Below are 14,916 nucleotides of genomic sequence, written 5' to 3'. Positions count from 1 at the left end.
ATGAGTTGGTATTTACATTTTGGCGCTAATTAAAATTTTAATGGACCAGTCTCCAAGTTCAAAGCTTTCGGCGTTCCAAATAAGTAAGTTAATTTGCTGAATTATGCAGACACCGGGAATGCTGCCGTGATGTTTATTGTCGTGTGGTCACTCGAACATGCACGTTGTTACAATGACATCAAACAGAGGCGAGTCTTAAAATGTTTATGTTCTTCATGTGGTCAAACCGAGAATACATGAATAAATCTTGATTAAGAAATCATTTCAAGAAGCATGTTCCAGCGTGTAAATATTTTGCAAAAGGCTTATCTATAATTGACCAAAGTTTAAATACAAATTGACACCCCACCCATGTATTCAACTCCAGGGTACCACATCTTGATAACATACTGAGAAAAAGTCTAGAATTACGTTTGTAACTTAAATTCGTTTAATAAATATTGATAAAGACTTCTTTTTGATGTTGGTTTTATTCTGTTATAGCATTCCTGCATAAATACATCCCGTAATCTTTATTTTATTATGTTAAAAATATAATTATCTAACTTTTCTATATGCCATATCTGCCATATCTAACTTTTCTAAATGCCATATATAACTTAAACCAATCCTGCTGAGTTCCTGTCTGATATTCGTTAACCAGCTGTCTTCATAATGCTGCATTTCTACATAAAGAGCCAGTAAAATACAGATATTAGTGTTACATAACTCTTAAAATTCTTAATTCCCTCGCTACTTACATCGGAAAGCGCCCTAGTTCATTATATATAAAATCGTTACACGCGCCTTTACATACTCCTAGTATTTGTTTTACAGAACTGTACATGCAATGGCTCTATATCCTTAGCTTTATGAAATCCACATATTTCACAACCCTAATTTAAAAGACTATTTACATATGTATCTAATATAGATAACATTGTTTCAATATTAAAATAATTTTTAATGCAAATACCTAATACTGCAAACAGTGCTTTTGTGTGCGGTTAAACTTACCATTATAGAAAAACAATAAACCAAGATAATTAAACTCATTAAAAACTTCTAATTGATTTCCTTTGTAAAACCATACTTCATTATTTCGTCTTTTCCCTCCGTTTCGAAAAATAACAATATTTGTTTTATCCGTATTAACCGTTAAATCCCATGTTAAGGTATTTCAATATATGGACAATTGCATTTCGCAGTCATTTACATACATAGAAAAAAGTATAGGTGATAAAACTTCACCTTGGATCAATCCGTTCCTAAATATGAAAAAAAATCAGAGAGTATATTGTTATATTTCACACAGCATTTTACACTGGCATACAACGAGCGTATAATCGCAAGCATTTCCCCTCCACCCTAGCAGTGGCGTAGCGTGGGCGGGGCCACCGGGGCCGTTGTTCTGGGCGCAAAATTCTGGACTGGTGGAAGGGACTCTGGGAATGCTAACAGTCCACTGGTTAGGGGGTGCAATACTTGCCTTGCCCCGGGCGCTGGCAACCCACGCTACGCTACTGCACCCTAGGGAAAGATATGAGTTGTGTGCATGACGGATGTTTGCTCAATTTTCAGGTAGGCCGTTTCCTCAGTTTTCAAACATCCATTTACAGCAATAATCTTGTTGAACCGCATAAATAAATATGGCATTTAAACTTCCCGTAACATTCAATTACCTCTTATTTTGAATTCTCCATTATTTGTTCTAATTCGGAAGTAGCCAACATTTTGAATTAAAAATTCTGAAGCTCGCCTATTACACCGTTATCTAAACTTCGCCAAATAACCAATATATCAAAACGTAGTAACCTGATATTCTATATATATTTTTTTCTTTTAAAACGTCTGTGCAAAATCCTACACTCAAAAAAACTTCTTTTTTTTTAAATCAATATGCTAAGATATTTATAAACATTATGTTACTTATCCATAATAATACTGTTCTTATTTATATTGGAGTGTTGTACTTTTATTTACAAACTAAAACAAGACTTATTTCCAATAGTTTCGGAATGAAGGACTGTCTGCGATAAACAAACTCAGAATTGCATAAAGTACAAAACTCAACTGTACTTCTGTACAGCACTAATATTTTAATAAGACAGAAGAGTATAGCCTCGTGGATGCTCAGCTGATATCGTATTTTTCTTATTATATGGTGCATCCAAACAGGAATCTTTTATGAAATCTCCATGGCGCTAAGACAGTAAAATACAAATAAAATGTTCTGTATAACAGCGTGTACATTATTACAGGATTCTGCAACTATACTCAGGTGTACATTTATGGCCAAAAGTGATTTTTTGTCTTTGCATATGGCAAGGTATGTTGTCTATCAACACCACCAAACTATATCACCTTGATGATACCCCTCCCCCAGTTAGCAATCATACATCTCTCCTCGATACTGCTTAATGCAATCTAGTGATAATTTAAGTTTTAAAAAGTTAATAAAGTAAGATAGTATGCATTTGTCTTACTCAATAAACTGATAATGAAATGAAATAATGTAATAACATGAAATGATACACACACACACACACACACACACACACACACACACACACACACACATATATATATATATATAATAATAATTAACTTTTTTTAAAATAATAAAACAGGCCTAAAATGAAATGAAATGAAATGGAATTAAATAGGCCTATAATAAAATGAAACGAAGGAAGATTAAAAACAATAAAAACACGACCGCGTCAAGATTATTCAACTCTGTGTTACGATGAATATTCAGTTTTAGGTTTGTGTGGATTAGCGACAGAAGGAAAACGTTATAAAATCTTCTCTCACCGTGTAAGCATTATAACAACACCTAACTCTGAATTTGGATATTCGGTTTTATTAACGCTTCATCTCACATAAGCCTTCGGAATAAATTTACTATTGTCGGTGATAGGAGCCAATAAATCGGAGTCTCCAGGTATTATACTATAAAAATGCCTTCTTCGATGGTCATAAAAGTTTTAGAATGAAGATGATTCGAGATGTTTCCCCAATTCAGTGCATTAAAGGTGATAGATAGGTCAACTACGTCACGCAATAGAGAAAGCGACAACCTTTGGTAGCATTAAAATTTAAATTAGCTGGGACTATTCCACTTTTTACTGCTAAAGAGGCAGTTAGTGAGGTTCTCCCAGAGTCGAGCTGGATTTACAACACAAAAGATGCTGGTAAGAATATCGTTGTCTTTGTTTCCATTTTGTTTTTCCTTCTTTTTGTTTTTCCATCTCGGTTGTATTTTTTCCCTTTCAGAACGCCAACACTTTCCAGCTTTAAATAAAAACAAAAACGTATTATTTGTCTTGACTTTTAAGATTATAATTGTTTTTGTATTTAACTGCAATTTAAATTACATCTATTTATCTTATAGTAGTATTTGAAAAATCCTAAACACAATCTATTTTAGTTTTTCCCCGACTAAAATGAACGCCATTTGCGATGCCAAGCTTCATTTGATGAGAAATATTTTATATGTACACAGCGCCAAAGTTGTTCAATATTTCTTTTTCCTAAAGATAATTTTGTTTGTATTATTTTTTGGTGTTTTAGTTTCTATCGACATCTCGTGATTTTGAAATTAATACAAAATAAAAATGTATCGATATATTTACCTATTTAACCCTCCTGAATCCCACCACTAGTTCGCATCAATGGTTTTGGTCATATATGGTATAATCAAAATGCAGAAAAGTTGGCGTACATTGATATCACTATTCAAACAGAAAATGACAGATCAATATATTCAATCTATGTTTGCTGTATTCAACAATTTTCAAAAGTGTCTCTTATACAAATTCGTTGTTAATAATTATTGCCTACAACCTTACCTTCAGAAACCTATTGCCCTGAAACATATAGAAACATATTTTGAGTAAATATAGACCATCTTCCCATTATATCTGTATAAAACGAGCAGATACCACAATACTTACAGGAATAATAAAATGTGTAGTCTCCGCAATATGAATTAGTAGAAGACGAATATCACTTTGTTTCTATAATACCATAAGAGATAAATATATTAAACCTTATTATTGTAATAAACCAGCAAAATAAAAATGTTTGTGATGTTAAAAAACGTTCAGGGGCCTAATTCACTAAACTCTCGCAACTTGCGATCTCGCAGTGCAATGCAAAAAGACTTGCAAAGAGGATGCTTTGTTGTCTAGCAGAGTCTAAAAGAGCTGTAGAATTATGCCCAGGTCTTTCTGATTTCTATTAATTTTCTCAGAATACATTGATATGATAACTAAAGTTTGTTTTGTTTAACGACACCACTAGAGCACATTGATTTATTAATCATCGGCTGTTGCATTTCAAACATTTGGTAATTTTGACATAAATTTGACAGAGAGGAAACCCGCTACATGTTTCCATTAGTAGTCAGGGATCTTTTATATGCACCATTCCACAGACAGGATAGCACATACTTTGGCCTTTGATATACCAGTCGTGGTGCACAGGCTGGAAATAGAAATAGCCCAATGGGCCCACCGACGAGGATCGATCCCAAACCGACCGCACATCAGGCGGATGCTTTATCGCTGGGCTATGTTCTGTCTCCACAATGAATAATACTACACAATGTCGTGTTATATTCCAGTCACAAAGATTGATATAATAGTGTATCGATTAAAATGGCATTGAGAGAATATTTTGGAACATTATTTCGACAGTTAATATTGCGTGTTGCACCCAGTTGGCTTTCAGTCCGTGCGGACCCCATTCGAAAATTGTATATTATTATATTTATACTTATTTTCGTGCTTACATCCAATTAAAGTTCAAGCACGCTGTTCTGGGCACACACTTCAGCTGTCTGGACTGTCTGTCCAGGATAGAGGGTTAGCTGGTAGTTGTTAGAGAGAGAGAGAGAGAGAGAGAGAGAGAGAGAGAGAGAGAGAGAGAGAGAGAGAGAGAGAGAGAGAGAGAGAGAGAAAGTCGGTGTAGTGGCCTTACACCTACCCATTGAGTCGTTAAAACTCGCTCTGGTTGGGAGCCAGTACCGGGAACCGAACCTAGTACATACCAGCCTTACGTCCGATGGCATAACCACCAGACCACCGAGGCCGGTCGAAAATTGTATATACGGATCCCATGGCTGCACCAACTCAAATAATCTTTGGTTCTGCTGATGACATGTGTGGAGATGACAACTACATGAAAAGAGAGGAACCAATAGCTTATTTTGTGTGCTTATATCCAATTAAGGTTCAAGCACGCTGTCCTAGGCAGACACTCCTCTGCTATCACACAAAAATATATCCCTCGTCCCATGGACCCCTGATGTACCGATGAGGGTTAAATAATATACTAGTACTATATACATTAAAACAACGTGGCAAAGTAACAGGCTTTTCAAGTCGCGGACTCTGTTTTCAAGGTGCATACCTTTTTTTGGCACCGCATAAAATTAATTTTGATGTATTACAAAACAAAAGGACAACCAGAAACACGTTGGGTTTGTCCTAATTGTTAGTTTAAGCACAAAGGTTGTATAAGTAATGTGTAATTTCATGGAGGTGAAAAGCTATAATAGCCAGGTAGGCGAGTTCAAATAATATATTTCAACTGCGTTCGTTAAAGACTAAAGTACATTTACTATATACAAATATTGAATAATAAAAGATGTTAGTTAAAGATTTCCTTTTGCTTTTTCATGATTGATATATAAATATGGAACAAAAATATTTTTCTTCATGATTGGTATATCAAGCATGGTATCATCATGTCTGTCGATGAAGGAATCGTTGCTGTTAATCGGTAGGAGTACCCACGTGGCGACATTGACCCTTTTTGCTGGAACTGTAGATGAATAAAATAATGTAAGCGACATTTTTCACCGCCACCACCGCCATCATCATTATCATCATCCACAATATCATCATCACCATAACCATCATTATCATCATCACCACAACCATCATTATTACCACCACCATCACTTTACTTTCAGCTCAGGTCGTTCCAGCCAGTGCGCCACGACTGGTATATCAAAGGCCGTGGTATGTGCTATTCTGTCTGTGGGATGGTGCATATAAGTTTGACATTCAATAGCTGATGATTAATAAATCAATGTGCTCTAGTAGTATCGTTAAACAAGACAAACTTTTTTTCAATCTCGGGACAATATGCTGAACCGTAGATGCGTATTGCGATATAAGTAACTTAGTTGTTCATCATCAAAATTATCATCATTAACATCACCACCACCCTCATCATCATCACCATCATCATCACCACACACCATCATTACCACTACAATCATCATCATCGGCAATCAACAGCAATATCATCATTACCATAATCATCATCATCATCAACAACACCACCACAATCATCATCATCGTCGTCATCATCATCATAAACAACACCACAATCATCATTACCGTGTCATCAACATATTCATCATCATCATCATCATCATCATCATCATCATCACAATCATCATGCTGATGATCCATAAACTGATTTTTCTTGTCAGAAGTCACTGCTTGTCTCGGTGGTCGTGTTCGCCGCCTACACGGCTGCCATGTTCGAGGGCACATTCCGCGACCTGGACGGCGCCATCAACAGCATCGACCACATTCCTCAGACCCAGAACAAAGCCTACAGCGAGATCAACAACGCCTTCCAAAACAGCGGCTCCTATGGCCAGGTCATGGGTGGCAAGTTTGCGACCGGAAACGTAGTGTATTCTGGGCCAGAGGGAGAGCACGTGCAAAGCAGTGGATCCTATGCCCAAGGAAAGGTTCAACATTTTAAGAATGGTCGACCTTTCGTGACCTATGGTGGACGGGCGGTGGGATACAGGGCACCGATTTGTCTGATTCCCGTGGAGTTATCAGCACCGTTCCACCTCAAAGAAGACTCTTATGGCTACCCCAAGTGAGTTCTAATACCCGGTAACTTAGTTATAGTAGTGGATTCTCATTAAACGGCCTCTATCTAATCCGAAAGTCCAAAAAAATGGGATGATTCCAAGATGATTAAAACGACAACTGTAGGGCTCATATGACTCGTATATAAAGACAGGGGAAACGTATTTGTTTTATCCTGACTCGGACGAAGCTTAGGCCAGAATTTGCACCCAAGACAGACATGCGCTGTAATAGCTTTCTCTGAACGTGCATGTTAAATTGTTTCCAAGTCCAAGTTCAAGTATATATTTGTTTAATAACACCTCGTCACTTTAATTTTATACTACGGATATTTTGGTGTCTAAGATATGTTTTTAGCTCTTTTTTTTTTGCTTTTTTTTTTTTTTACACTAAACTCATGCTATAAATAAACATGGAGTCGATTATTCAATGCGTTTATATTCCGTGCCCACACAGCGCCCTTTCTGTGACAAAAACCGCGTACATTGAAAGCGATCTTTAGTCGGACTACCAAAAAAGAATACAAGTTAAAAGAAAATTGCAATCAACTTTTATTGATTGCCAGGTAGACCTGCCGTCTACATGTGTTCACGCTTCAGTGATCAGCCATCCACCGCGGACTGAGAGAGTGACGAAGAATGTTAACACCACCGCACACAGCGTGATGGCATCATTTACCTGCATTACCTGCCGATCAGCTGTACCGTGTTGATCCGTGTAATCATACACACTCCCGCCAATCTTAACTGATCCCTGGCTGTCACTACAACCACCTACAGGGAACAGTTAAAGGGGCATTATCTTAGTTTAATTTTTTTTTCTCTTCTTTTTAAATACATTCCAACGCAGGCACGTTCACACACAGATAGCAACATAAATATAAAGCACGTTCGCAGATATGAACGCACGTACTCACTCAAATATATACAAACACGCACGTACCATATATCCGAACAAGTCACGTGTGTCTGTATTATTTCACTATTTACTTTTGTCCACCAGCAACAGATGCCTTTTACTTTATTATATTTCCTTGGTGGATGGGTTGATTAATTTTTATGGTTTGCTATTACTAGTATTTTATTATTATTATTTAAAAATGCAGGCCATAAGCGAACCGTTGTTAGTTGACTCTGGTAACAGTGTAACATTTCGAACCTTGACTAAACATCTGTATTGTTTCTCTCTTTTGCATTACAACCAGACGTTACATCTACCAGGAACTGTACAACCGTCCACAAGTCAGAGCTGCTATCCTGGGACTAAAACCAGGCCAGATTCTCCATTATCCAATCAAACCACACGTTAGGTAAGAACAGCACGACAGTAGCCAATCAAACCACACGTTATGTAAGACTAATGCTAGGGTCATACTGTCAACTGTCATGACAGAGTTGGCCAACTCGCCGATTTGACGACTTCTACAACTGTCCATTTCACTCTTACAACTCGTATACAAAGACTAACTCGTTGTTAATCTGAGGGCACCCATCGTAAGTTGGGAGTTGGAAAAATTACAACGCAACCATCGAGTTGGCCAATTCCGTCGTGATTGTTAATAGTCTAAAACTAACATAACACGGCAGTAGCCAATCAAACCACACGTTAGGTAAAACTAACAAGACAGTAGCCAATTATATCGCACGTTAAATAAGATTAACACGACAGTAGCCAATCAAACCACACGTTAGGTAAGACTATTCCTACTAACACTACTACTTTTACTACTACTACTACTACTACCACTACCACTACCACTACCACTACCATTACCACTACCACTACTACTACTACTCCTACTCCTCCTCCTCCTCCTCCTACTACTACTACTACTACACTACTACACTACTACTACTACTACTCCTACTACTACTACACTACTACTACTACTACTATTACACTACTACTACTACACTACTACTACTACACTACTACTACTACTACTACTACTACTACTACTACTACTACTACTACTACTACTACTACTACACTACTACTACTACACTACTACTACTACTACTACTACTACTACTACTACTACTACTACTACTACTACTACTACTACTACTACTACTACTACTACTACTACTACTACTACTACTACTACTACTACTACTACTACTACTACTACTACTACTACTACTACTACTACTACTACTACTACTACTACTACTACTACTACTACTACTACTACTACTACTACTACTACTACTACTACTACTACTACTACTACTACTACTACTACTACCACTACTACTACTACTACTACTACTACTACTACTACTACTACTCTACCGTTGATACTACAACATGCAATCAAACCACACGTTAGGTAAGATGGACACGACAGTAGCCAATCAAACCACTACTACTACCACTACTACTACTACTACTACTACTCCTACTCCTACTACTACTACTACTACTACTACTACTACTACTACTACTACTACTACTACTCCTACACTACAACTACTACTACACTACTACTACTACTACTACTACTACACTACTACTACACTACTACTACTACTATGCCGCTGACATTACAACATGCAACATACTAGTATTTATTCATGTTTATGTTGTGAATGGTAAATTAAAGTTTCTTCTCTATTTATTTAAGGAGTTTGTCTAAAGTGGATGTTTCGCCTGTTGCTACCGGTCTTGGTGGGTGCAGACAACGCAAACTGAGTCTGCGACGCTTCTACGCTTACGGCGGCCAGTGCTGGCTCATCAACCCAACTTACCAGAGCATCAGCTACGTCAGCTGCAAGTAAGAGTGTTTTATTTAGAAACAATAAAACAATCAATCAACAACTAACAATGAAAGACAATGGGGGGATAGCTAAGAAACAAAAAGAAAGAAAGAAAGAAAGAAAAGAAAAACCTGATTGTGATTTAATGATTCATAACAAAAATGACCTCTGTATCTATCTTTTTGGAGTATTAAGGATACAGTTAGTTAGTTTGAATGGATATATCTAGGTTTTTGGTAGAATTACAGTTGAAAGCGTCGTAAAATGACATTTGCAATATTTGTAATCGAAATGTAGATTGCCTTTAAATAGTAACTCTAGTGTCTGAATAATTTACTGTCCCCGCCCAAGTTGTAGAATTACAGAAAAGCTGATAGGATTCATGTGCGATTATCTCACTGGCCGTCCGTTATGAATACATTTATATTTATGTAGGCTACCTCCTTCCTTATTGAAAATGCTCTCCCACAAGCTAGGTTACTGGCCATAGTTGTTAATAAATAATAATATTCGTGTATAACCCGACATAGTGGAATTTTAGTTACACTGCTGTCATCGTAAACGCAAAATGCAAACAGTTCTAAGTACTGTAGTAAGCAAGACTTGGTATACGATATACAAAATTGGCTTGTTGACGAAGGGGCGTTTTGAGAACATTCCTGCTCTTCTGTCCCCTCCAGCTACGACCCTGCAGATTACAGTGATTTTGTGTCCATTTTAAGTAGAGATGGATACACTGCTTGGCCGCCCCTCCAGAGGTGCATATGAAACAGCGGGTAGGTAATTTCAGTGACACATAAGCACCAGTGAAGAGACGCGAATTCGCCACTGTGACGCCGAAACACCCATCATCTCCGATGTGGCAGTGAAGAGACGCGAATTGGCCGCTGTGACGCCGAAACACCCATTGTCTCCGGTGTGGTAGTGAAGAGACGCGAATTTGCCGGTGTGACGACGAAACACCTATTGTCTCCGGTGTGCGATGACAGACACAGAAGTTCAGCTCAGGTCGTTGTGTCCATCACATGAAGGGAGACTCGGAATGGTCCACTGGTACACGAACGGATGGAATGACTGTCCGAAATGAGACACGAACATAGGCGTACGGGTTTTCCATTTTGTAAGGTGGCAGGCTGGTTTTTGTCCGAATTAAACAAAAATGCCCGAATTTGGATAACAACATTAAATCATATTAGCATTGCTACTAAACAGCTAGGGTTGCACACGGATCACTACGCATTTTTACATGGATTACAACTAATTTTGAGGGTAGAATGATGGAAATACATGGTAAAAAGGTCTCAGGTTAGCAAAATTTTCCGGAATATTTCTATAATGTTTGCCCGAATTTGATATTTTGCTCCAGCACTAGGGGGGCAATTACCCCACCCCTGTCCGCTGTCTCGTACGCTTATGGACACGGCATGGATGTGTCCTTCTTCATGAAAGTGTTGGACATGACATTAGTCTTGGCAGCTTTAAATCAATCTAACATTAGACTACATCGTCTCACACCAATTTAACATCAATCTCACGTGAGTAGTTACGCATCAGTCACACATTAGTTTCACGTGAAGCTCACACCAATCTCACGTGAGCAGTCACACGCTAATTTCACGTGAATCTCACACCAATTTTACGTTAGTAGTCACACGCTAATCTCACGTGAAGTTCACACCAATCTCATGTTAGTAATCGCATGCTAATCTCACGTGAAGCTCACACCACTCTCACGCTAGTAGTCACACGCTAATCTCACTCCAATCTCACGTTAGTAGTCACACGCTAAGCGCTAGTCTCACAGGAATTTCACCACAATCTCGGTCATCGTGTATCAAATATCCCCACCAGTTTCACACCAGGGTAGTATGAAGAAACAGTGGAGAGAAATGTTCAAGTACGCCTATCGTAGTCACACACACACACACACACACACATCATGCTGATATGAAGGCGACGTAAAACCGGATAAGATTTGAATGGATATACATGGTTCACAGTTCAGACGTGTTATCATTAATTTCCTGTAGACATGTTCCAATGACAAATTGATTGATTATGATCTATAAATGTTCTGGTCCCCGTTCCACAAAGCGATCTTAACGCTAAGATCACCTTAAGTGCATATATTAGCTGTGCAGTTACGGTGATCTTAGAGCTAAGATCGCTTCATGGTACGGGGCCCTGGTCGATTATAAAAATCCACGATTGTTGGTCTCTGTTCACTAATTGTTCCTCCAGTTTAAATGATGGATATGGTTTAACTAAAGAAAACTGATATTGAATATGTTTTAAATGTAAAATTAGCTATTTTTAGGGTTCTTTCCCGGTGAACACGATAATGCGATATTAGTCCTAACAATTTGTAATCGTAAGTTGATCGGATGGAGCCAACCAATTATAACAGATGATCGACGATGACCCTATTCCCAACACAACGATACTTCCTTACGCTTTCACGTGCTTTTTAATGTTAACTTTGTCGAAAATCACTATATTTAAAGTGAGGCTATACAATTAAGCCCATTCACAAACTAATTAAATGAAACATGTCCATCTGTTTACAGACATGGCTGTGGTTATGACGTTGGTGACGGAAGTAGAAGCTACTGTGCCGGAAACCACGTGACCAAGTACGTGTGGGCGTACTGCGAGGGTCTGAGGTACGGCGCTAGGATCCAGGCAGTGGCGGTTCCTCTCCCCAAGAGCTGCAGCTGTCAAACATACCAGTGCAAGTGAGCGTCAGACGTGGCCAGACGTGCTTAGTGTACCCGTAGATCAGGTACTCCGCATGCTCAACACTCGGAAGATGTAGTGTTTTTGGCCAGTTTTAAGGCAGAGTAAATATCTGTTCTAAATCTCCTTCGGTAATAAAGCTTTCATCTATTTTTAATATACTCTCTCTTGATTATTGCATGGTATCCAGAAACAATATGACAAATGACTTTACTAAGCAAAGCATGAAATATATATGACAACAACAATTTACCTCTCTCGTCACTGTTTCGAACCCCCCCCCCCCCCCCCAATCATTCATCATTATTCGCCGACTTCCTTGCAATACACTTGCTTAACTACCTACCCATTAATCCACGTCCCAGCATCCACCTTGATAGGAAAGATAAAATAACTTTGTTTCATAAGCTAGGGTGATTTATATTTATTTTCAAGATAGAGGAGGACTAAATATGACTGTTTAGTCATAAGAACTGTACATAGTGTTAACATACTGACAATTCAGGGTCACAGATAAAGTATGAGCACACTAATTTAGGAACTTTATAAAGGTTTGAATTTATGTGAGTGACTTGGAACTCAGTAAAATAAAGAAAAATATTATATAGATTTCCGAAAACACTGACTCTTTCCAGGTATGTGGGTGGGTGGGTCTACACAACCCCTGGCTTCGCTAGTGTTCTTCCCAGACGAAAAACCTTCCACACAGCCATATCTGCACCGTCTCACCAAAAGGATGGTACATATCACGATAATTGATATAGCAGTCGTAGAGCACTGGTTGCAAGGGAAGTAACCGAATATGACAGGAATATGTTGCTAAAATCAACAAACCTCAGACGAATATTCTATAACTGAGTTACACTCCTCTACGTTATATTCTATAGTAGTATGACAAGAAGGACGAAAAATAATACTTTGTGGAAAATACTGTGACGCCTAGTGTACATCATGGGGGGCGGGACGTAGCACAGTGGTAAAGCGTTCACTTGGTGCGCGGTCAGCGTGGGAACAATCCCCGTCGATGGGCCCATTGGGCTATTTCTCGTCCCAGCAAGCGCACCACGACTAGTATATCAAAGGCCATGGTATGTGCTATCCTGTCTGTGGGATGGTGCATATAAAAGATCCCTTTCTACTAATGGAAAAAAGGTAGCGGGTTTCCTCTCTATGACTGTGTGGAAATGACCATATGTTTGACATCCACCAGCCGATGATTAATAAACCAATGTGCTTTAGTGGTATCGTTAAATAAAACAACCTTTAAATGTTTTAACATGTAGTGTACATTATGAAAACAAAAAACCCACACACACTTCCAGTAGACTGTTTACTTTCCACCAGACGTTATGGAAAATCTTAATAAGGAAGTATTTTGTCTTCTGGTTTATTGTAATGAAATGTGTCTCATAGTTCTCATAGTTATCATAGGAATATTTGTTTAACGATACACATCGACTATTGGATGTCAAACAAAGATAAAGTACAAGAAAAATAGAAACAAATTACATCAATATACAAATTTAATAGTTAAATTAAAAGATTGTGTAGTAATTAAAAAAATCCCATACAATCGAAAAGATTCCTCCACATTTTTTTCTAGTTTGCTTAAAATGATTACACTCCACCAAAATTCTCACATTAAGATAGAGGATCCTTCTTCAGAATAAATGAATCTGTCAAGTTTGTATGGCCGTGGCGAGCACGACACAAGACTTCATCTTTTCTGCGCCGTCTATAAGAGGACTGCCACTCTCCCAGGACTAGCTTGGCAGAATGAAGCTTGTTCGCAACCATACTGTTCCAAGCATCTTGCCAAATTGATAAAATATGAACGATAGAGAAAATACCAGATACAGCCGCATTTTATATGCATTTCCTATAGACATGTCAGTACATACCAAGGCCACGTGAGACACTAGTTGAGACAGAACTAAAATTCGAGCCCATCAGCGGCGACCGATCCCACGATCAATCCCACCGCAGGCGAGGATTCTACCACTAAGCTACTGTTCGCACTCCACCACTCGGAAGACTAATAAAGGGTAGATAACACAGATGTACTGTTTTATAAATAATCACCAGTTACTCCCCTTAGACTAAAATCGATACTGATAACAATTCGCGAGAGAACATTAAATAAGAGAGAGAGAGAGAGAGAGAGAGAGAGAGAGAGAGAGAGAGAGAGAGAGAGAGAGAGAGAGAGAGAGAGAGAGAGAGAGAGAGAGAGAGACGAGAAGACGAAATGAAAGGCAGTACTAGAAAGACTCGGAGGGAAAACCAGATGCAGACAGACAGACGGGTGTCATATACCGGTACGGTTGGCACTTGCGTGTCTTATCAACAGCATTATGTACAGTATTTAAAACGTACATATTATGTCGTAGTATAAGAGTTATAGCTCTGTTACATAAAATATTAATAAAGTTTACCAATATTCATTGGCGTAATCGAACGAGGGAGGGGCATGTGTGGGGAGTGGGGCATGGCTCCGCAGTCGTACCTCTTTTTTTTCCCCCACAACTTTTAATATTTTT

The 14,916-nt window shown here is 38.3% G+C and overlaps 1 protein-coding gene across 2 annotated transcripts; it reads left to right on the top strand.

Moving 5' to 3' along the window:
- The first annotated feature begins 1,506 nt into the window (after positions 1-1,506).
- Positions 1,507-12,536, top strand: LOC121376452. Of its 2 annotated transcripts, none has more exons than XM_041504323.1 (5): positions 1,507-1,560; positions 6,488-6,891; positions 8,089-8,193; positions 9,511-9,660; positions 12,211-12,536. In XM_041504323.1, exons 1-5 carry the CDS (start codon positions 1,522-1,524, stop codon positions 12,380-12,382), a joined length of 870 nt encoding a protein of 289 aa, XP_041360257.1. In that variant the 5' UTR covers positions 1,507-1,521; the 3' UTR covers positions 12,383-12,536. The 2 variants fall into 2 exon arrangements, with proteins under 2 accessions (XP_041360257.1, XP_041360258.1); XM_041504324.1 differs by lacking the exon at positions 1,507-1,560 and adding an exon at positions 3,107-3,173.
- Positions 12,537-14,916: the final 2,380 nt, after the last annotated feature.

Source organism: Gigantopelta aegis, chromosome 6 (assembly GCF_016097555.1).
Source record: "Gigantopelta aegis isolate Gae_Host chromosome 6, Gae_host_genome, whole genome shotgun sequence".
In the NCBI taxonomy this organism is placed as follows: Eukaryota; Metazoa; Mollusca; class Gastropoda; order Neomphalida; family Peltospiridae; genus Gigantopelta; species Gigantopelta aegis.
This window is presented reverse-complemented; position numbering and strand designations above follow the sequence as displayed.